General features: G+C 30.1%; 2 protein-coding genes across 4 annotated transcripts; both read left to right on the top strand.

Annotated features, from left to right (window-relative positions):
- The first annotated feature begins 10,701 nt into the window (after positions 1-10,701).
- Positions 10,702-17,574, top strand: LOC105800692 (sodium/hydrogen exchanger 1). Of its 3 annotated transcripts, XM_012631961.2 has the most exons (16): positions 10,702-10,904; positions 11,337-11,415; positions 11,703-12,051; positions 12,156-12,274; positions 12,889-12,986; positions 13,656-13,715; positions 13,813-13,859; positions 13,952-14,146; positions 14,226-14,272; positions 14,360-14,426; positions 14,526-14,626; positions 14,826-14,927; positions 15,460-15,598; positions 15,703-15,765; positions 16,631-16,714; positions 16,846-17,574. In XM_012631961.2, the coding sequence occupies exons 3-16, from the start codon at positions 11,875-11,877 to the stop codon at positions 17,170-17,172; spliced, it is 1,626 nt and encodes a 541-aa protein (XP_012487415.1). In that variant the 5' UTR covers positions 10,702-10,904; positions 11,337-11,415; positions 11,703-11,874; the 3' UTR covers positions 17,173-17,574. The 3 variants fall into 3 exon arrangements, with proteins under 3 accessions (XP_012487415.1, XP_012487414.1, XP_012487416.1); XM_012631960.2 differs by lacking the exon at positions 11,337-11,415; XM_012631962.2 differs by lacking the exons at positions 10,702-10,904; positions 11,337-11,415; positions 12,156-12,274 and having other exon boundaries at positions 11,882-12,051.
- A 4,659-nt stretch (positions 17,575-22,233) lies between these two features.
- On the top strand, positions 22,234-24,001 carry LOC105800691 (acyl carrier protein 1, chloroplastic). Its single transcript, XM_012631959.2, has 4 exons — positions 22,234-22,466; positions 22,796-22,888; positions 23,511-23,633; positions 23,716-24,001. The coding sequence occupies exons 1-4, from the start codon at positions 22,401-22,403 to the stop codon at positions 23,842-23,844; spliced, it is 411 nt and encodes a 136-aa protein (XP_012487413.2). The 5' UTR covers positions 22,234-22,400; the 3' UTR covers positions 23,845-24,001.
- The last annotated feature ends 461 nt before the right edge of the window (positions 24,002-24,462 follow it).

The raw sequence follows: 24,462 nt of genomic DNA, 5'->3' as shown, positions 1-24,462 counted from the left end.
GATGAGATTCTTAAATTTTCATTTAGTTGGGCAAAGCAATACATTTTAATCTCCAAAATTGCATTTCATAAGCCTCACAATTATCTCCACTCTTCACCTTTAGCTAGTTGTTGGGTTTGTTTGAGAACAAATGGTTCAGTTATGCTTGACGAAGGTTTTGCAGTAGTTAGAGGTTACATATGTTACCATAATGGTGGGTGGATCATTGGGATCTGTCGATATTTGGATAATTGCACAATGATGGAGGCTGAACTTTGGGAGATCTTGGATGGGTTAAACCTTCTTTTGAAAAGACGATTTGATAGGGTCTCAATCTAAACTGACAGTATTGAGGCAGTTAACATTATTCAAGATGGCTCTTCCGAAAACTTTAATTTTATCCTAATCAGGAGAATACTTCAAGTCCTAAATATGTTTAAGCAATGGAAGATTCAGCATTTGCCTAGAGAAGACAACTCAATTGCAGATAGTTTGGCTTTGGCTAATGTTTAATTTAGCAATGCTTCTCAAAAGTACTTTTGGGAAAAAAATACTTTTGGGGAGAAGCTAAAACTTTTAGCTTATCAAAAAAGTGCTTTTGGGTTAATTTTTGGCTTGGAGAAACACTTTTTCTCTCAAAAAGTAGTTTGTTCAGGAGTGCTTTTGTCTTAAAAGTGTTTTTTATCCCAAAAGTGCTTCTTAGAAGCAATACTAAATACACCTTAACCCATTTCACATTAGAAGCCTCAATTAAAGATTGTTTGAGGATCCTCCTTTGTTGATCTAGTTTAATTACTTTATAATTTTTAATTTTTCACTCAAAAAAAACTAACCCCGAATTTAACCCAGTTAGATGCATTCTATAACAGCCCGTTTTCAGTGAAATAGGAACAGTGGTTTCGGGACTACAAATCCAAGTCAAAAAGAAAATTTTATTTCAATATTATTGCATGGTCTGCATTATGATAGGAAAGACGTATAAAAATTCGATAAGAAAATTTTACCGATTTCATGTTTAATTATAGAAAGAACCAAATTGCATAAAATGCAAAAGTTGAATTCTAGTAGCTAGAAGGATTAAATAGCTATGGGATTCAAAATTTGAGGTCCTTATAAGACAAATAGACCATTAAGAGAAGTTAGTAGATATTTATGATGATTCATCCATAGAAATTTAAGAAAAGAAAAGGACTAAATTGGAAAGTGAAAAATAAAAGATGATAATTAAATTAAATAACAAAATATCATCTTTTTCATCATCTTTCCCCCAATTATTTTCATGAAAACCCTAGCTAAGTGAAAAGAGTTCAAGCAAGCTAAATTGGCCCATTTTTAGTAATTTTTATATTTCCGATATCGTAATTTCCTAATCTACCTTTTTTGGGGATTAATTTGTAAAGTTATCAAAGTATTAAAATTTTGTCATGGATGAGTATGCTGAAATTTTTAAATTTATGGTAGAAAATGAAAGGTTGTTGATAGATAAACAACTTCTGTAAAGTGAATTTTGATGAAATTGTGATTTAGGGACTAAAGTGTAAAGATGTAAAATTTATGGAAATTTTCTAAATTTTATGAATTACATGGGCTGTAAATGTTATTTGAAAAATTTAGTTAGACTTGAAATAAGGATTAAATTGCATGAATTTCATTTTCCGAGCCTAGGGATAAAATCGTCATTTATTAAAAGTATAGGGGCAAAATGGTAATTTTGTCTAGGATGTGAATTGGATGAAATTGAATGTGAATTTTATTAAAATGAGTTAAATTTACTCATATAGATCCGGATAGACCTAGTTTAGAATTGGATTGAGGAAAACAAAAAGTATCGGATTAGTGACCTACGAACACGAACAATTATCGAGGTAAGTTTGTGTAACTAAATTATGTATATTAATATGTTTGAATTGAATGTTATACATGTGTGAATTGTATAAATGTCTTATGTACGAAAATTAGTCACATATCCAATAATACCCGATAAACATTGTCTCGTTTGAATAAATGAAATTCGATGGATACAGGATTTCCCCTATTGGTTGTTGTCCTACATATGTTGCAGACACACTATAGCTCTTACGAGCATCCTGTTATAAGCCCTCTCGAGTTTCCCGTTATATAGTTTCTGCGAGCATCCCGATCGATATTGGCCCTGCATGTATTGCGGTCAACCTCAGCTCTTTGTGAGTGTCCTGTTATATGATTGGTATGGATCCTGTATATAATGTGGACATACCGCAGCTCTTTATGAACGTCCCGATATAGGCTCTTTATGAGCTTCGTAATATGGCTCACTTGAACTTCCTATTATATGGCTATCCGGAGCTTCTTGATAATAGCTATTCGGAGTTACCTGTTAAGCTCAATGAGCTTCCTGTTTTAAACTCTTATGAGTTTCTTGTTTTAGCCCGGATAATCTTCCTGTTACATGGCTCACATGAGCTTCCTATTATATGGCTCGAGAGAGTGCTTCTTGATTATGTGCCCTAATGGGTACCCCTGAATATGAGTTGACGGATTATAGTTTTGTACACTTCGAGTGTACTACATGTGTATCCATTCATATTTCAAATAAATTCAACGGGCAAAGTTCTGATATAGTTAAACTAAGCTTAAGATGATTTGTCATGGAAATACACATGTTAAATGGAAATATGATATGAAAAGCATATGTATATGAAAGTTATTACATGATGAGCTCATCCTTGATTCTTGATGTTTACATGTAATACATGACTAACAAGTTTCTTGAGATTATATGTGTTTAGGCAAATTGTCAAATTTCTTTGGATATATTTTGAATGCTTATTTTAAATGTAAATGAGTGGTAAGTTAATTTTCTGTTATACGAACTCACTAAGCATAATATGCTTACTTTGTTTTACTTCCTCTGTTTTATAGTACTCGGAAGCTCGTGAAGGTTGAAACTTGGTCGGAGACATATCACACTATCCCTTGGACTTCTCGGTATATAAAGTAAACTAACTTTTGGTATAATGACATGTATAAGCTAAGTTAAGCATAAAGAAGAAATATTTTGGTTCGAACTAGTCATTGGAATGGCTTGTAATAGTTATATTGTGAAGTAAAAGTATATATATTTGTGTGTATCTTTATCATGCTTGGTATGTGTTTGAAGTGGTTAAGTGATGCAAAGCATATCGTTATATTGATGGTTAAATTGAGTTAGCACATTAGTTCCAATATGCATATAGGTGATATTATGTCATACTTAATACATGAATTTGGCTTGATTTGAATGGTTTCAATTGGTTGGTGAACATGTTTAAGTGTTTTTGTAGGTGGAAGGTGATTTGAGTGAGAAATAAGGTTTGGAAATGGTTTTATTTTGTCCACACGAGCAGAGACACGGGCATTTGTCTCAGCTGTGTGTGACACACGGCCATGCGCACGAGCGTGTGGTTTGGTCATGTGTCCCCTGCATCTTAAAATTTGAGAAAACAGAATGCTTCGAATTACTCACACGAGCAGAGACACGGGTGTGTGTCTCAGCCGTGTGTGTCACACGGCCTAGCACATGGGCGTGTGACTTGGCTATGTGACCCCTGCACCTAATTTTCGAAAATTAAATTGTTCACACAGCCTAGTACACTGGCGTGCAGCTGGCCGTGTGATCCAAGTCAGAGAGTTACACAAGTATGGATACGGGCTAGGACACGATCGTGTGCCTTACATCGAATGCCCACACGGCTTGGGACACGAGCGTGTCACTTGGCCGTGTGGCTTATACGGCCTAGCCACATGGGCGTGTGTCCCCTGCAACTAAGAAAAACTTTGAGATTTTGCGAAAAATTCTTTGAGTTCCCAATTTAGTCTCGACTTGTTTCTAAGGTATAAATCGGGTCTCAAGGGCCAATTAAAGGGACATTATGATTGAATATGTTTGATTTCGGTTATGAATAGTAAGTGATATGTATAAACTATTTTTTAATCTGTAAACTCCGGTAATGCTCTGTAACCCTGTTTCGGTGACAGATATGGGTTAGAGGTGTTACACAATCATTGTTAGTATACATATAAAATATTAAAAGGTAAAATATATCTAAGGTAGTTAAATTATTAGAAAGTTTACATTTTGGTCACTCAACTTCAAAAAGTTACAAAATAGTCACTAAATTATTTGAAAGTTTTTATTTAATTCATTAGGCTGTTAAAATCGATGTTGTATAGCATTCTTCGTCTACACCGCTTGCACCAATCAAAAGCTCTTCTTCCCTTCTACAATTAAATATTTTTTCATGAAACAACTTTGAATATCATATATCTATGAACCAAAATCCAAACACTTTTTTCTCTGATCTTCGACATGGATCGAAGGTATGTTATTTTACTCATCGATGAGTACCGATTCACTCAATGGCGGAGCCAGAAAATTTTTTTGGGGGGGCAGAATTAAATTGTATATTTTTACGATAGTAAAAATGCAATTTTACCATTTTAATAGTCTATATCTTTATAATTTTTAAAGGAGTAAATCAAATTTTTATTATTTTGGAAGAGCCAAAGTGTAATTTTATCATTATTAATTTAAAATTTTATAAATTATAAAGGGTCTAAATAGAAAATTTTCCATTTTAGAGGGGTCGTGCCCGTTGCTATCCCCCTGGCTCCGCCACTAGATTTACTGTACCAATCTTCGAATCATCGTTTGGAACTCACTAACTGAACATCTTTTTTTCTTTAGAAAAAATTTAACAGTCATATGACTTAAATAAAATATTTTGAATAGTTTAATGACTTAAATAAAAACTTTTAACATAGTTGTATTTTAATTTTAATTATTTAATTTAGATTTTCTCAGGTTTAGTTGGTGGAATATTTATTTGTATCCCTAAAGACTCGGATAACGATTACTTTTACTAATTTTAAGAGTAATTTTAAAGTAATAATAATATAATAATATGAGGGATACATTTCTTAATTTAATATAATAATGCTATAACAAAATTATTCTTTAATGTTAACTTTTTCATTTAATATTAGAAAATTAATTATGTCTTTTATGAACTTTACTGACCACTTTATTAGTCATAACAGTTTTCTTTAATCAAATGTTAATAAAAAGTAGTTTCAAAAGATAGAATAAATTTCGTATTTTAAAGGTAATAATATTGAGAGCGATAATCACGAATATTGAATATGAATAGTAGAACGAATATAAAAGAATTGTTATTTTATTAAAAGATGACCCACTTTTTTTTCTTCCTTTTTATCTGATTTAAATTTGAACGGTCGTGATCATCATGATCACCATAAGAACAACAAGCAATAATAAGTGAAAATACATTGTAAAACCAAAAATAAACGGTACGGATGTTGGTGACTCACTGAGTCGTGTACATATTTAACGCAACAAAGGCATCATTACAGGCTGAGTCAAATGCCGGCAGCACTGTTCCCAACTTTTTTATTTTATTTTTCTTTTAAATGCATCAGTGGGAAAAAAGGGATATCTCATGATGAATCTCACGGTCCACATGATTGCCAGGTGGAGTATCAACTAAATGGATCCTCCAATTTTTTTAAAGGGTTAATTCTACCAAAGTCCTCTGGTTATGGTCTGGATTTTAAATTCGTCCTTGATCACCAAAACGTTGTGATTGATTCTTTTAAGTATTAATATCATTTTAATCGGGTCCTTATTACATTAGCCGTTAGTTTAGAAAATAAATGTCAGCTCAAATATGATGTGATGCATATTTAAAACACGTTGATTACATTGTAGATATGTATATATCTATTGCATAAACTTGGGGGCAGAATGTCATTGGAACCAAAGGGGCCGTAATTTTGAAAAATGTTCAACATGTCCTTTGTTTGAATGTTTTAACTAGGTCCCTCAAAAATTTTAAAGATACTAATTAAGCCTTTCAAAAGGTGTAAAAAATTTAATTAGCCCCTCTCAAAAATTAAAAATTCTCATTAATTTCAATATATATTTTTAAAAAATTTAACTAGACTCATTGAGATTTTTGAAAATTTTAAGAGGTACCTCAACACTTAATGTCATGTTCCGCCGCTACATAGGCTACTTGAATTGACGTATTAAAAGAAAAAATTTAACCAGACTAAATTTTATTGACATATATATATTTTAATATGTAGCTTTGTATTTACAAATCGATTTACGTGTTAAGCATGCTCAACATCAAATTCGAACTTCATTTAACATCTAGATTGACATTGAGGCTATCGTACAGACCTAAATTCAATACTCTTAAATTTTGATTATCCAATTAGAACATTTCGAAGTTTAAGACCGATTTATAATCTGAGTAATTGTTTAGGGGAATTTATTGAAATTAACCCTTATTTCTAAATTTATGTTTCCTGCTCCCCACCCGTGGGGTTTTTTTGTCTGCACCGCCACTCGCGTGGGCGTGGATTGCAGGCACCATGATTATGTCATTTGTTTCACTTTTTTTAAAGATCTTTTTTATAGTTTTAATTATGTTTGATTAATGTCGTTTGGTTTTATGTCATTAATGAAATGAAACAAAAAAAAAGGACAAATTTTATAAATAACCCACAAACAAGGAATAATAATATTCGAAAATTTAAAAAATCTACATCATTTAATTATTAATTTTTTAAAAAATATAAAATATAATTATATTACAAAATAAAATACAGTTAAACTAAAATTGCTTATTTTATTGCAACTAATGAAAGTTGCCGCCAGCAAATGTCACTGGTGCTAGTGAAGGTGGCTTTTCACAATGGGTTCGTGTTCCATTAATTAAAATAATTTTATATTTATTGGGAGAAATTTTCGAAGCGTTATCTTTTGAACAATTGATTTAGATCTCAATAATTAAATATATTATTCTCGTGTGAGGTTTTGTCTTCAACTTTTATGGAGAGGGTGTTTCAGTCGGTACAGAAGTAGATACTTGGCCTGGTGTTAATTTTGGACATCTCAATGATAATAGAGATGAATAAGCATGACGTAACTCAAACCATCAACTTTAGCCTTATATGTACCTTATTTGCAAACATTGTGCCACTTGGCAATCTTGCAAGTACCTACCTCCACCAATTGATACGTTCCCTTCCGTAAATCGTATACGACTCTCCGTGAAGGTTGGGAGTGAAATCCAGAGACAATATCTTTAATTATTGGAATTAATATTTGCTGCCTAGACTACTTCAAAAGAGTCAACTCTCTCTTAACAATTATAAATAAAATATAGCACAAATAAAATTATTAATTATATTATGATTTAATAATAAAATAAATATTAAGCTATTCTCGAAAGAACTTTTTCCATAGAAATAAATAAATAAAAATAACTTATTTGAGTTTGTTTCAAACAGTACCAAATTTTTTGTGCATGATTGTTTATTTAAGGGTTAATGTAACATTTGGCCTTCAACTTGTAAGTGGGTTCATATTGACTTCTCAATTTTTTTTATTCACTTTGGTCTCTAAATTTGTAAATCGTTATTCATTTAAGTATATTTTGTCAATAACTATGAAAAAAAATGAGATAATGTAACTTTTGTCCCTTGAATTTGGTAAGTAAGTCCACATTGACATCTGAACTTGACAATTAGGTTCACTTTAATACTTGTACTTTTTTTTGGCTCACTTTGGCACTTGAATTTAATAACTAGGCCTATTTTGGTCCTTGACCTTGAAAAATCTAAAAGATTGATGATGTGGTACTTTGAGGTTGAAAAATAAAAATAAAATTTAAATAATTATATGGTACAATTTTAGAGTGTCATATTTAGTGTTTTAATAACCAAATCGATAGCTGAATAAGTTAGGACACCAAATCTCGATTCAACCAATTTGATTGATTTGACCGTATGACCACAATAAATAAATAACCATAAAAATCTTTGAAAAAAAATATAATACTGGTTTTACTTGGCTTTCTAGACTTTTATGAATTTTTAATTGTTTATTAATTATTGTTGGTTTAACTGGTTGAATCTAGAATAGGTGATCTAACTTGTTCAACCATCAATTCTGTTATTAAAACATTGAGTATGTCACTCTGAGATTGTACCACATCATCATTTTTTTCCAAGTGATGATGTGGTATAATCTCAGGGTATCATATCATCAAAATTTCAGATTTTTCAAGTTTGGGGATCAAAATGAACATAATTGTCAAGTTCAAATGTCAAAGTGAACCCAAAAAAATTATAGGTACCAAAGTAAACCTAGTTGTCAAGTTTAAGAGCTAATGTGGATCTACTTACCAAGTTTTGGGGCCAAAAGTTACATTATCTCCATTTCTTTTACGGTCATTAACAAAATGGACTAAAATGAATAACAATTTTTATGTTCAAGGGTCAAAGTGGATAAAAAAGTTTAGGGGCCAAAAGTTGCATTATCCCTTTATTTAATTCGATAAACATTGAATTATTTGTCAAATCCTTAAAAAATCTTTTAAGGAGGTAGGTTAGGGTACAGTTGCACTTACATAAGCGCATTAGACTTGGTCGGCCAAGTAATTTTGTTTATTCAGACAAACCTTTGTTTCCGACAGGAAAGCGACAGACAGAACAGAAGGCTACAAAAACTGAAGCAATAACCAAAAGGCGAATCTCACTGGTTTTCACTTATTTTATACACTTTTGTAATCTTTATATTGTTTTAAATAAATCATGAAAAATAATAATATAAATATATGACATATAATAAAACCATTAATAAATCACTATAAATTAATACATAAATACATATAATTTTGAAAAAAAGAGAGGTAATTTGACAGTAATTGTAATATTAGAATAATTCAAAAACAAATAAATCATACATCAACTTGATCAAATCGTTAAAATTTGTATCCTAACTTTGCCATCGTCAAATTAACCTGATAATGAACACCAATCAACCAAAAAAAAACTATCAAAAGTCCTGAAAGACACACCAGATCGATGATACACAAAAGTCAAATCTCAAAGGCCTACACCCTCCTCCTCATCTTCTTGAATTTATCACAATCATTATAATCTATCATGGTAAAACCATTCGAGAATGATTCTTAAGAGATTTGACTGTACCTTTATATTGGCAAATCTCATGTATATTTGATAACATAATTAAAAGTGAAAATAAAACTATGTATACTTTAAAAAAATGGACTGGACAAAATTAAAAAAAACTAAAAATGTAGACAAAATAAAACCACGAAACTAAAAACAAAATAAAAGTAAGAAGAAAAAATATTGAAGACATCACTACCCATAATTAGCCCAAAGTTCGGCATTGTCATCGACAAAACAAGGATTTAATTTGAAAAAGTTGAGTGGTTAAAATTTTTTTATGAAAGGATAAGAGAAGATTTATATTTATACTATTGTTATTTTAATAGTCATTAGTTACATTCAGTATAAATTATGTAGGTTGAGTATTGAGTAAATTAAAAATAATGTAAATTACACTTAAAGTTATTAAATTATTAGTAAGTTTACGTTTTCATCATTTAACTTTACAAAAGTTATAAAATAATAACTGAATTATTTAAAAATTTTCATTTAAGTCACTAGACTATTAAATTCATTGTTGTCTGACATTTTCTGTTTGCACCATCTGCACCAATCGAAAGCTTTTCTTTCCCTTCTCTTCCACGATTCATTTTTTTTTCATGAAATAACTTTGAAAATCACAATTTTGTGAACCAAAATTCAAATAGCTTTCTTCTACGATTTTCAACACTGATCGTCAAATCGACTTGGATCTAAGGTATGTTTTTTTACTTTTCAATGGATATTGATCTACCATACTAATCGTTGAATTGTCACTTAGAGCTCAGCACTTGGATTTAAAAAAAAAAAAAACAACCCAATGACTTAACTTTTGAATAGTTTAATAACTTAAATAAAAACACTCGAATAATTCAATAACTATTTTACAACCTTTTGAAGTTAAATGAAAAAAAAACTTAATAATAGTATAGTTTACCCTTATAAATATCTAAATATTTAACATTATTCAGTATTATTAATGTTACAACATAACCCAAATCACAAACATTCTTAAAAAATTCCAATTGCTATATACGTTTAATCTCTAAATTCAAAATTTTTACTAAACCAGTTAAATTGATGATTTTGTTTTGGTTTTCAAGTTTTATCAATTTCAAGTACTTTTTGAGTCAAACGATTCAAGTTTCAACCCTGTTGTTTAAATCAATTCTCAGTTCATCTGATCTAGTCCTATTCTAATAACATTGGTCAGATCATTAAATATTAACACAATTTAAATTCAAGGCTAAAATAGATCAAGTTACCAATTCGAAAGACCAAAATGAACAAAAAAAAGTACAAGTACAAAAATAAATGTAGTTGCCAAGTTAAGGGACCAAAAATTATATTATCCAAAAAAAATATAAAGTACATTAATTTAATAATCCTAGGAGAGCGGAAACCCTCCTATTCCATTACACCAATATAGATTCGACAAAATGATACTGTGTGGGCCCATCCGTAATTCATTCCGATTTTCTTTCTCTTTCCCCTTTTTTTTCCACCTTCAAAAATTAAGGAAATAATCGCATGCAAACCGAAACCATACTACAACTCCATCACAACCGTTTATTTATCATACTTTCTATAAATTAATTCTCATCAACGGTTAAAATCGTTTCCATCTTTTTTGAACTTCTCATGAAAAAAAAAAAACTATAAATATTTTGGCGGACTCTCTCACTTTTCCCATCTCTTCGCCTTTTGCTCCTGCACTCCCACTCTCAATTGAACTGCAAACTCTCAAAGCTTTGGACTCTCTCATTTATTAAAAAAAAAAAAATCTCTGCTGATATTCGTATTTTTTTTGTGTTAAATTGAAATCAGCATTGCTTTGATTCAGTAGGAAATTTGATGATCCAAAAAGGAATGTGTTTTGTTACTGGATTGAAGCTTTGAAGTACAGAAATCGAGTTAAGGTGAGTTGAATTCTGAGTCAGTTTTTTCTTTCACTGATTTATTTATTTATTTTTGTAAATAAATTCTCCCTTCTCTCTGTTTCTATAATATTTGAAGTTCCCGAGATGAGTTGTCGAGGTGGATCTGTTTGGCCGGTAAGAAAAACCGTAGGAAAAATATTAAAAGAAACGAACATTAGTTAACTTGATTTTCTGTTTTAAACTTTTCTTTCTGTTTTTGAAAAGTTTTACTTTCTTTGAGTTTGAATTCTTCTGCCTTCTTTTTTCTTTAAAAACGCCCTTCCGTTTTTGTTCAAAAGTAGAAATTATGGATTTTGAATCTCATTTGTTTTCAACTGATTTTTAACGGATCTAGCTGTTGGAAGTTTCCGAATCTGGTTCCAGTTGGAATTTTATGATCCAAAACGAATCCGTTTTATTCCTGATTTGCAGTTTTGAAGTACGGAAGTCGAGTTGAGGTGGTTTGGATTCTGACTCAGTAAACTATCTTTCACTGATTCATTTTTTTTTGGTAAATAAATCCTTTTTTCTCTCTCTGTTTCTACCATATTTGAAGTTTCAGAGTTGAGTTGTCGACGTGGTTCTGTTTGGCCACCAAGAAAATGTGTAGGAAAAGAAGAAAATTTGAAATAACATGATTTTGTGTTATAAGCTTTTGTTTTATTAGTTTTTCGATTTTTCAAATGTTTCACTTTGAGTTTATTTCTTTTTGAGTTTGAATTCTAGGATTTTGAATCTCATTTTTGCTTAAGAAACAGAGCAATCGCTAATGAACTTATCTTGGTTTTTTTTCAACAGATTCTTAGGGGAGCTAGCAGCTGGACGTCACTGGAATGAGAGTTTTCTGATCGAAATTCAAATATTTAAAGGAAAAAAAATCTGAATTATAAAACCGAGCTTTGAGTTGTAATATAAATTAAAAACTCTTAGCAAAGACTTCAAAATCATTAAAGTTTTGTTCGTTAACACAATGGCAATCGGGATATTAAGCACTCTTTTAGCAAAACCAGAGACGATTTTAGGGTCTGGTCACAGCTCAGTAGTTTCAATGAATTTATTCGTTGCTCTTCTTTGCGGGTGTATCGTGATCGGTCATTTGCTAGAGGAAAGCCGATGGATGAATGAATCCATTACTGCCCTTGCCATTGTAAGCTTTTTTGATTTTTGTGTATAGATTTCTTTATTATTATATATATTTATTAATAATAATAAGCTATTAGTTTTCGTAATTTTGATAAATTTTTATGATAGGGGCTGTGCACTGGAATTGTAATTTTGCTTACAACAGGAGGAAAAAGCTCTCATCTTTTAGTTTTCAGTGAAGATTTGTTCTTTAATTATTTGCTTCCACCTATTATTTTCAATGCAGGGTTAGTTTTTATGCTTGTATTTAATCTTTATAATAAAACGATTGATTTTTGCTTGTTTTGATTTATAAAGTGCAATTAAATGTAATTTCAGTTTATTTCGAGTGTTGGTTTTGTTTTAGGTTAATATAACTTTTAGTTCTTGATCTTAATTATTAGATTCACCTTGGTATCTATTTTTTAGTTCATTTTAATACATGAACTTGGTAATTAGGTTAGACTCTAAACTTGACAAACGTAAAAAGTTTGATAATGTGATACTTTAATATTGTGTTACTGAAATCAAACTTGAGATGAAATTTAACTTCAAAGACTAAAATGAACTTAATTATATAAGTTTAGGTATTAAAGTGAAAAAGTATAAGTACTAATAATCATTTTAAGTGTGTGGGTATTTTGAATGTGAGTTTTAGCATAGGAATATTGACACTCGTAAAGATAATATTAAACGAAAGAAATATACAATTAATGGATTATTTTTAGTAATTAAATATTCCTTAAGCTCCTTACTTTTAATTTAGATCATACAATGGGATAATACTTGATAATATAGTCTGCTTTAGTGGAAGCAACTAGACATTGACAATGATTGATATTATGTTTTTCTTTGGTTCCAGATTCCAGGTGAAAAAGAAGCAATTTTTCCGCAACTTTATGACCATAATGCTGTTTGGTGCAGTTGGCACTTTAATATCCTTTGCCATCATATCTCTAGGTAATGTGTTAATGGGGCTTGATGATAGATAAACCTTGGTATGCATGCACATGTTTTAATCTTATCATTGCCTCTAGAAGTTCAAAAGTATGGACGTTGTTGCATGCGTTGTCTTCAACTACTTGACATTGTAGTGATGCTCTATGAAAAGTCCATTGCTTTCAAATAATAGTCTTTATTGGCCTATACAAATAATACAAACATGCACTTTTGTTGGTAAAAATATTATTGAGGTTTTTGTACTAGGTGTCAGATAAAAAGAGCAAATTGATTCTTTCTATTAAAAATTTCATTCATTTCCATGATTAAAAACGGACATAGCTGACATAATAACCAAACAATGACATGTGGTGTGCTATGTGTAACTCATGCTAACATATAATGACCAGCTTTTAATGATAGAAATGGATAAAAATTTTAACAAAAGGGCTAATTTACTCTTTTGATCTAAGGTATAGGGATTAATTTGCCTTTTTTTTTTTGCGTAGAAGAACAAAATGCAATCTAACTTTTAATATAAAGGGTCTTCATAATACTTTTACCTACTTTTGTTCATACACAAGAACAAATACAACATGAAATTGGTTATTTTCAGAGAGTATGACCTTAAGCTGTTTGTGTTTTTAACTCACCGCTATTTCTTATATCTTTCTTTATTGTGCGACATAGGTGCCATACATTTTTTCAAGAAAATGAGTATTGGTAATCTCAAGATAGGGGATTATCTTGGTAAAATTTTCATGCCACTATATCTATTTTAATTCAATTTCTTTTTGTTTTTATATTATAGTCTTTTGTTAATTCTACTTGCTCTTCTTAATTGCAGCCATTGGGGCAATATTTTCAGCAACAGACTCTGTTTGCACTTTGCAAGTATGCATGTTTAAGAACTAGAATTCCCTCTTTACAACTCTTAAAGACCAGCACTTGTGCTTTAACCTATTTACCTCTCCTTGTTGGCTCAGGTGCTTAATCAGGACGATACGCCTTTATTGTATAGTCTGGTTTTCGGGGAGGGAGTTGTCAATGATGCCACAGCTGTTGTTCTTTTCAAAGCAATCCAAAGCTTTGACCTTCCTCACATCAACACCACCATTGCTTTGCAATTTGTTGGGAACTTTTTATATCTATTCATCTCGAGTACATTGCTTGGAGTTTTGGTAACTCTATTTCTCTTCTCAGTCCTTGATTGTTGGTCTCTATCTGCTCCTCATGATCATTTTTGTTGATCTCCTGCAGGCTGGATTGCTTAGTGCTTACATTATTAAAAAGCTCTATTTCGGAAGGTTCGTATACGGTCCGGTGTTCGTATGTCTGAATATTAAGTTTTTAAGATAATGTCCTTGATATCTCTTCCCTCTTCTTACAAACAGGCACTCAACGGATCGCGAGGTTGCTCTTATGATACTCATGGCTTACCTTTCATATATGCTGGCTGAAGTAAGGTTTTCATAATTCTAATGGTGACCCCTTTTTCTTTAACATTATGCAAAAAACAGTCTAATAATCACAATGTTGGCATTACTGTCTTTCTTGCAGTTTTTCTATTTAAGTGCGATCCTCACTGTGTTCTTTTGTGGGATTGTTATGTCTCATTATACATGGCATAATGTTACCGAAAGTTCAAGAGTGACAACCAAGTATGTTCAATATCCACTATCGGTTACTTTTAACACTTGAATTAGTTTCCCACCTTTTCTTGCGGAAAAGCCAGCCAACTCGGAATGGCAACGGGTTTTCTCACTGCAATCCCGGTTGGATTCGGGGTTTTTTGGCCAACCCTACAGCCAACATTGTCGTGCTATTGATATTTCATTACTTACCAATTGATTATTGCAGGCATGCTTTTGCCACACTATCATTTGTTGCTGAGATTTTCATCTTCCTCTATGTTGGTATGGATGCTTTGGACATTGAGAAATGGAGAGTAGTTAGTGATAGGTGAGGTCAATGGTTAAAATATTTATATTTGATGCATTGATAGTGTAAAGTTAACGAACTAGATTTGGACATATATCTGATTGGCAAATTACCATGCATGTTCTTATTTTATGAGTCCAATTGCATTATATCCCCTTCATTAAAAAAATTGGCAAATTAGTTTCTATGTATTAGATTAAAGAGCAAACTAGCCTTTTTGTTAAAAATTTTATCAATTTCTACTGTTAAAAATTGATCCCTTTATGTCAACAAGAGGTATGCGTTTATGTCTAGTTATTTCTTTAGTCACGTCAATTTTTAACGGTAGAAATTAATGAAATAAATTTTTAACAGAGATCTAACATAGAATGACTAATTTATCTATTTTTTTAGTAAATGGAATAAATTGCAATCTAACTTCTAGTATAAAGACATCTATGATACTTTTAACTATCTGATTCATCGTGACATTGTACCAAATATAAATAAATTTGAACTTAAAACTCGGTTTTTTTGAATTGTGAGGTTGATTTAACTCATTTTTTCTTCTCAGCCCTGGGAAATCAGTTGGAGTTAGCGCAATTCTATTAGGCTTGATTCTTGTTGGGAGAGCAGCCTTTGTTTTCCCTTTATCCTCCATTTCCAACTTGACTAAGAAAGCTACAAGTGACAAAATTGATTTCAAACAGCAAGTATGAGTTTCAAAACACTTATTTGACTTTGTATGATCTCTATTCGGTCTTTGAAATGGATTGATGAATGCTTACTTCGCTTTGGACTTATTTAATTTTTGCAGGTTACCATTTGGTGGGCCGGTCTTATGCGTGGTGCAGTTTCAATGGCACTTGCTTATAATCAGGTATAAAAGATTTTCTTCTTCCGTAGATAATACATTATATAATTTCCGGAAGGATGGATGTTTGGACACTAAAAAAGAGTGGTAAATTACAAGTATGATAATTCAACCTGATTTTATCATAAAAGTTTTACGATTTAAATTTATTCAATCAATTTAATTAAATTGATGACAATTTAGATTCAAATCGACTTCAACAAATAAGTTGAAATGACACAATTCTAAAGTAATCAATACATAAAATGATTTAAACTCGTAACGACCCTACTAAAAAAACTTGAGCTTTAAATCCAAATGACTTGAACCAAAAACATGTAACTAATATGATCCAAACTTAAAATTAGCTTGAATTTAAATGACTTGAAAATTTTAAATAATAAATTGATCCGGTTGTAGATTAACTAGATCCAAAATTAACTTAGCTAAGTCTAGTTTTCCTTTGGGCCATTCATGAATGTTCCTTAGGATTAGCAACAGTGTGGGGGTGGGGTGGGTGGCTTTTTGCTTGCCCTAACCTTGACCTGATCCAATTTTTATATATACTACCCCGACTCTGCTTGAATCTAATTTTATTTAAAATTTTTGCTTTCGTCTTTGAAATAGTTTTCTTGATCTTGTCCTAATTCGTCGTTAAATTTTAAATAACATTACATAATATATTGTTTTAAAAAAAATTAAACCAAATATATATTATAAAATCCTATAAAATTAGTTTAAAATATAAAAATAGTTATAAATTAAAAAAGAGGTATTTTAGAAAATATATAAGGTAAAGGCGAGACAAGATGAAAAGGGTTTTTACCTAAACCCGACTCTGCTAAAGTATAAGAAATGTGTGACAATGAGCTTTACTATTCGTTTTTTGCAGTTTACCAGCTTGGGCCATACTCAATTGCGAGGGAATGCAATGATGATAACCAGCACAATCACAGTTGTACTTTTCAGCACTGTGGTAAGAATCTCAATTCATCCAACTCGATTCGAACTGTAACACTCTGGTTTTATCACATGAAAAAACATGGAAAAAAATCTGAAACTTATTAAGTTCATGATCCCCAATTTGATCATTGGAATCATTTGCAGGTTTTTGGCTTGATGACTAAACCATTGATTAGAATCTTGCTTCCTTCACCGAAAAATCGAATGCTCTCTTCCGAACCGTCTACACCTAAGCCCCTCACCGTGCCGCTTCTCACTAATGGCCACGACTTAGAAGCTTACGAAAGCGACCGAAATCTAATAACCCGGCCAACAAGTTTAAGGATGTTCTTGAGCACTCCTTCCAACACTGTGCACTACTATTGGAGAAAATTCGACAACGCGTTCATGCGACCTGTATTCGGAGGAAGGGGTTTCGTACCCTTCGTTCCGGGGTCGCCCATTGAACAAAATGATCAACAATGGCAGTGAATAATGAAGAGATCACATATACCAGGTACTAAAATACTACACTAATTTTTATAAACTTGTAGGATAGTGGAATGAAAACCGGCTTTTCAGTGTGAAGTTTGCTAATATATACGTGAGACTTATGTTATTCGAAGGGTTTGAGTTTTTAAATATGGGTATATGTCTGACATGGATATATTCATAAAAAAAATCAAAAACAAAATAGGAGGACATAAAAGTGAGAGTTTGGCAGGTTGATTTGATTTTAACAATTTTTTTCCAGCGTTTGCTGTTTAATGTTTGGTTGCATCTTACATTGAATGCTGTTTTGGAGATTTTTTTTTTTGTTGTGAGGGTTTTTTTTGTAAAAGGCTTAATTTTATTGATTGTATATCTTTTTATTAAAAATACTCCCTTCCTCTATTTATATTTTCATTTATAGACTCTTGCTATATAATAATAAGGTTAAAATATATCATAGGTTCCTATATTTTTTTAAATTTAGAATTTAGTCATTGTATTTTTATTTCAAAGAATTTAGTTTTACTTTTGAGGTTTCAAATTCAAGTTCAATTGTTAAATTCTTTTGTTAAACTTATTGTGTAACAATTTTTGAAATAAAAAATACTCACTTGGTAGCAATGCAGTTGAAAAATGACATTATAATGAACTTGAATATAATAAAATAATTTTAAGCGTGTTAATGACTAGATCTGAATCATGAAAAAGTAGAGGAATTAAATTCTTAAAATAAATGTATAAAGACTAAATTTTACCATTACTAAAAATTCAGGGACACGACTTACTATTTGACCTAATTTACTATTTAATAATAAAAATAATTGGATGATTAGACTAATTTAACCTATTCCAACAATGAATAAGTTAATGTTAGATTTTAACATATTAACGATTTAATTTCATTTAAGGGATTAAACTCGGGTGAATTTTTTATTTAATTGTAATTATTGTTATGATTAAATATAACATTCTTTTTTATTTTTCAAAGGAGATTGAGTTAGGCTATCTAACAAATCAAAATAGTTGGTATTAGGTAATTGGAAAAATTTGGGAAATAAAGAGAATAGGTTTGATAGTGTACAATAAGATATAATTATTTTCTTTAAATAAAAAAATGTTTTTCAGGTCGGGTAACTATTTAGTTGGAACTTTGGCCATCTTAAATGAAATTTTTTTCAATTTGGTCACTCAACTTTTAGAGCGTTTTCATTTTAATCACCCAAATGTTAAATATTTAATAACGGTTAACTGTATATGTCACATCATGTTTACACTTTCATTTTAGTCACCCAACTTCTAAGTCGCATTCATTTTGGTCACCCAATTTTCTTTTTTAAGTTTTGATTGGGGTAAAAAAAATTAAAGTGAAAAAGCAGTAGAAACTAAAATATTACACAAAATTTGTGAAATTGTATTTGTTTATACCATCACAGGAAATTTAAAATTTCTATTTTTAATATTCAAATTTTAAAATTCAAAACATCAAAACAATTTGAATAAATTGCTAAAAAGTTATCTATTGATAATGTCAATCAATTTGTTACTATAATATTAAAATTAATTAATTTAGTCTCTTTTTAATTTTAATTTTTATTTTATGTTTTCAGACCATCCTTAACCAAATCAACTCAAATAACTCATATTTAATAAATGTCTACAAAATTTAAATTTCTTTTGATTATATAATCTAAAATATTTCATGCTAAGCTAAAATTAAAAGAAAAGATACTTGTAATTAATTAAATTAAATGCTTGTTCTTCGTTTGGGTAAAGAAGTGATGAAAAAATTTATGAGTTTTGTTTGGAATAAAAGATAAAATTAATTAATTGCAAAGACTTTTTTTTTTTGCTTTTAGCTTAGAATGGAAGATTCAATATCATATAATCAAAAGAAATTTGGGTTTCATGGACAATTATTAAAGATAATAATTTTCATTTATAATTTTGAAAATAATTTCAAACATCAAAATAAATTAAATAAATTGCTGAAATTTTTTATTCATTAATAATGTCAACCGATTTGTTATGATTCTTAATATTTTATATTTTATATTTCAAAACCTAAATTTAGAATTTTCGCAATGGGATAAACAAATACAATTTTGATAATTTTGTGTATTATTTTAATTTCTATCATTTTTTCACTTTGATCCTAAATTTTTTTACCCAATCAATACTTTAAAAAAATATTTTTTGGGTGACCAAAATGAAAACAACCTAAAAGTCGGGTGATCAAAATGAAAGTGCAAACATGATGTGGGGTATACAATTAACTGCTGTTAAAAATTTATCGCTTGGATGATTAAAATGAAAGCATCCTAAAAGTTGAGTGATCAACTAAGTAGTTTACCCTTTCATTTTTAATTAGATTTTTTTCACAATTTAAAATATTTAAAACCGGTGTTAGAAACATATGATGGCTTTTTTAATCTTATTTATATTATTTTTCTGAAATTATAATTATATTGACAATTTCAATCAAAATCAATTAGTTTAAAATAATGAACTAAAGAATTAACTCCACAACTAACTAAACCCAAACTAACTAATTATAATCGTAATAAATCTGGGAGACGATACATATATTTCAAGAGGATTGGACTTGAAATTGGAATCTGAAAATCCCCGTTTTCTCAACCTTGTCATTGAGACGAGACCTCGATGACATGTTTATGGAGTGTATTAATTTCACATTAAATGCATCTAATAGTGATATTTAAAAGGTTAAAATGTGTCATAACTCTTTAGATCCTTCATAAATTTGAAATTTAGTCTCTATTTTTTTATTTCTAAGAATCTAGTCTTTTATTTTTCAAATTTTAAAATTTAAGTTCAATTGTTAACATTGTTAAAATTATTTTATTCAATTCAAGTTCATCACAACAATTTTTGATTACATGACTGCCAAATGATTTTTTTTAATTTCAAAGTATCACACCAAGAAATTTAATAACAAAATTAATATTGTTAATAATTAATCATGAAATTTTAAATCTGAAAAAGATGGACTAAACCCTAAAAAGTGTAGGCCCTAAATTCCAAATTTATAGAAAAGTAAAAGAAATTGACATGTTTTAACATATTTAAAATTAGGATAAGCTACAATTGTTTTCATAGGTTTATTTTTGGTCTTTCAACTATGAAAAGTTACAAAATAGACACTCAATTATTTAACTTTTCTTCTATTAAATGACTTACAAAAATGTGGCGTGAAAGCTTTTAAATTTGACATAATAACAACTTTAGCCCTCAATATATATACATTATATCAATTTAGTTTTGATTCTAAAAAATTAACCTCAATATTTACACATTGTGTAATTTGCCTCCCACCCTTTTAAAACTAAAATTGATCAATGTGCAAAAATGAAAACACCAAAAATCCAAAATAATAATTTTCATAGTTTCTCTTTATTTTAAAACTTACTCTCAATGTCACAAATAAAAGTAAAACTACAAAAAGACTAAATTACACATTATGTAAATGTGAGGGTTACTTTTTGGAATCAATATTAGATTGACACGATTTATAAATGTTAAGAGTTAAGGTTGCTATTATCCCAATTTTAAAAGGTTTAAATTTGCTATTAGTCATTGTACTTTGCAAATGTTGTGAATTTAGTCCCTAAACTTTAATTTGGTCATTTTAGTCAGTGTACTTTTTAAATTTTAAAATTTAGTCCTCACCAAATGATAAGTATTAAAATTTTAAGGTCTATTATTTTTAAAATATGACTTAACAAATATATTATCATATGTGTAATGCCATGTCATATTGTTATTTCCACAAGTTACTTACTAAAATTTCAATTAATGGATTAACGATGTTATTTTGCATCAAAACTGAAAATTTAAAATTTGAAAAGTATAGCGACTTAGAATAATTAAATTGGAGAATATCGACTAAATCTACAATTGTACGCATGCTACTGAACTAGTAATTGAATTTAAATAAGCGATTTAATCATATTGTTTGGTGGATGACTAAAATTTTAAAATTGAAAAATATAAAGACTAAAATTGACCAATTCAAGAAGTACAGAACCAAAATTAATTAAATAAAAGTATAAGAACTAAATCCATGATTTCCGTAAAGTATAAAGACTAATAGTATAATTTAATATTTAAAAACTGTTGAGCTACTTTTCTATTAGTAAATTTTCATCCATGAATTAAAAAAATTGAATAATTGAATAATTATTTTATAACGAAGTCCAAAGATTTTGCCAAAATAACAAACACAAAATTCTCATATTCCTAGACAAACTTGAAACATGCAATTCTTGTTTAGTTTTTGTTATTCTCCAATTCAATCGTATGGGTTGAGACCATCTCCTTTTAGTATAATTATTTTTCCAACACGTGAATTGTTGGTGAATATATTCTGTCTTTATTTTCATTATTTAATTAATAAATTTATTTAATGCAATTACATAAAATAATTTTAAGGATAAATTACATAGGTCGGGAAATTATTAATAAATTTATGATTTAATTTTTAATTTTAAAAATTATAAAATGATTATTGAATTATTTAAAAGTTTCTATTTAAGTCATTAAGTTATTAAAATCGTTATTGTATGACTTTCTAAAATTCTAATTTTTCAGGAAATAACTTTGAACATCATAAAGCTGTGAAATAAAATTTAAACAACTTTCGTCTCTGATATCTAACACTAATCGATAGATCGATTTGGATCTAAGTTATGATTTTCTACTCATTGATTGACACCAATCCATCATATCAATCGTCAAATCGTTAATAGTCCATAACTCAAATAAAAAACTTTTGAACAGTTCAGTAACTTAAATGAAAATTTTAGAAAAGTTTAATGATTATTTTGCAATTTTTTAAAGTTTAGTGACTGAATTATAAAATTGCTAATAGCTTAGTGACGTTTGATACAGTTTGCCCAAAATGTTATCATTATACTATATTAAATTATTTAAAAAAAGTTTGCCTGATGGAGAAGGCAAGTAAGAACAGTGTTGTTTTTTCGATACAAACTATGAAATGCAAATGGGAAATTAATGGCCAAAACAAATCTCAACCAAATTCCAATACCTTCATAAGGCAAAAAAGCAACCACCAGAGGCATCTATAAAAACATCTCATTCTTTAAAGCTTTCCAAAGAAAAATTATAACTTCAAAACACCCCCCTCCCTCTTTCATCGTGATCTCCGCTCTCTTCTCTCTTTCATATCGAACCAAAAAAACCCGATCCCAATGGCTTCTTCAACTGGATTTTCACTCAATTTCTCCCCTCTTTCAACTTCTTTGAAGCACAACCAGGTCTTCCTTTTTCCTTTCATTTTTTGGTGTTTTTTTTAATCTGATTATTGTGCTTTTTTTTTTTTTTTGGTTTTTTTAAGTTGGGTTTTGGCTATACATTGAATTTTTTTTCTTCTGTTGGGGATGTTTTAGATTTGATGCTGAGATTTGAATATTTAGCTGAAAGATGATCTTTTTAATCACTAATCAGTTATTGAATTTAAGTACAAATAATCGAGTTCAAGCAGTTGGATTTTTATGTTGAATCACATTTAAATTCTAAAAGTGAAACACGATCGAGCTCGACTTCGAATTTTTCATTGATTTTATTCAATTCTATTTCTCTGCAGGTACCTCTTCATGGGATCTCTAATGTCAAGTTACTTAGTCTCCCATCTCTTAGAATCCGACCGGGACCTATGCGCCTCCGGGTTTCTTGTGCGGTACGTATCGATTCGAGCCTAAACCGTTACCGGCATATACCAATATGTGTAGTTAGGGTAATACCGAAATGATATATTTAAACACACCCATATCCGGTTCATACCGAGAATGGTATGTTACCGCATCCGAAAATATAGTCATTTAATGGTACAATGCTGACTAATTAACAACCGGATCCGCATCGCTAAATGGCTAATACGATGCCGATTAGCCGATCATTGGAATCCTTTTATACGAAAACAAGATCATAAGTGTGTAACTGTACCGGTGAAAGGACCTTTAACTGCAACTGTTTGGGCCTAGCCGAAGTTGTTTTTAGGAAAATATATTATGTTAAATCGGATTTTTCGATTTCTATGAAATATCTGTATCTGATATTTGCTTTCTTTATATAGTTGGATACATGTAAGTCTAATTGTGTAAAAATGTGTGGAAACTTAAACTTTGAGCATGCTTGTATGTAACATTCAGTTTCGAGTTCGGGTAACATAGTCCATATGATGAAGCCTTTACATGCATTTCTCCGTATCAATATAGTCCATAGTCCATATGATGAAGCCTTTACATGCATTTCTCCGTATCAATATGCTTAACTGGCTCTGGGGATGTTAATATCTTCAGGCCAAACCTGAGACGGTGGACAAAGTTTGTAGCATAGTGAGGAAGCAACTAGCACTACCCGAAGATTCTTCTGTTACCGGAGAATCTAAGTTTGCTGCACTCGGAGCCGATTCTCTTGACACGGTAACCAAATATCTACCCTATAGGATCTATTAATAAACTCGAAAAACACTAAAATCTGATGGTACTTGTTCTTGTGATTCAGGTCGAAATTGTGATGGGACTCGAGGAGGAGTTCGGAATCAGTGTGGAAGAAGAAAGTGCCCAAAGCATTGTCACCGTTCAAGATGCAGCGGATCTGATCGAGAAGCTCGTGGAGAAGAAAGATGCTTAAAACACCATTGAAAACGGCTGGCTGTCCGGCAACGAGTCCTTAAAAAATATATCCCCTGTTTTTTTCTTTTTGGCCTCTCCTATGTTGTTTTAATGGTAGTTTTGTTTTTGTTGCTTATGGAACATGTAAACCAACATGAAGTTTGGCTGTTTCTTCATTGTGGTTACAGTTTAAGGGTAGAAAACTCAGTGTCTCATTTCCATGTTGTCTTGAGCCATTTGTTCTATGAAATCTCGGATTTAATTAAAAAAGATTCCACGAGATCTCACTAAAATAAGGTTATAAATTTACGGATTTTTAAATTAAAGTTTAATTATAAAATTCTCCCGTCTAATTTATGAAATTTGGGAAGTGAGAAGTTAACCCCTTTTTACTAAAATTGTGAACTTAGTGCAATTGATACTTCTAAACCATATCATTTAAATTGCTGACTTTAAATTTTATACATTAGCAATTTATAGACTAGTAATAAGCAAAAACCAGCACTGCAGCAATGTATATGTCATAGTTCAGCAAAAATCAACCGCTTAATTCATGTGTTTACCAGAGGATCGAGTTTTGACAAATTATAATTCAGAGGTCAACTTTTCAATTTTCATAAAGTAAATGGTAAAATTC

Source organism: Gossypium raimondii, chromosome 9, assembly GCF_025698545.1.
Source record: "Gossypium raimondii isolate GPD5lz chromosome 9, ASM2569854v1, whole genome shotgun sequence".
NCBI classification, from domain to species: Eukaryota; Viridiplantae; Streptophyta; class Magnoliopsida; order Malvales; family Malvaceae; genus Gossypium; species Gossypium raimondii.
Note: the sequence above shows the minus strand (reverse complement) of the source record. Positions and strands in the feature narration are given on the sequence as shown.

What these genes read in the sequence shown, in the direction of transcription:
- LOC105800692 (XM_012631960.2), top strand. Translation starts at nt 11,875, where the DNA reads ATGGCAATCGGGATATTAAGCACTCTTTTAGCAAAACCAGAGACGATT. An exon ending in AAATTGATTTCAAACAGCAA is followed by an intron (nt 15,599 to 15,702) that starts GTATGAGTTTCA and finishes TAATTTTTGCAG; the next exon opens with GTTACCATTTGGTGGGCCGG. An exon ending in TGGCACTTGCTTATAATCAG is followed by an intron (nt 15,766 to 16,630) that starts GTATAAAAGATT and finishes CGTTTTTTGCAG; the next exon opens with TTTACCAGCTTGGGCCATAC.
- LOC105800691 (XM_012631959.2), top strand. Translation starts at nt 22,401, where the DNA reads ATGGCTTCTTCAACTGGATTTTCACTCAATTTCTCCCCTCTTTCAACT. An exon ending in CTTCTTTGAAGCACAACCAG is followed by an intron (nt 22,467 to 22,795) that starts GTCTTCCTTTTT and finishes ATTTCTCTGCAG; the next exon opens with GTACCTCTTCATGGGATCTC. An exon ending in GCCTCCGGGTTTCTTGTGCG is followed by an intron (nt 22,889 to 23,510) that starts GTACGTATCGAT and finishes TAATATCTTCAG; the next exon opens with GCCAAACCTGAGACGGTGGA.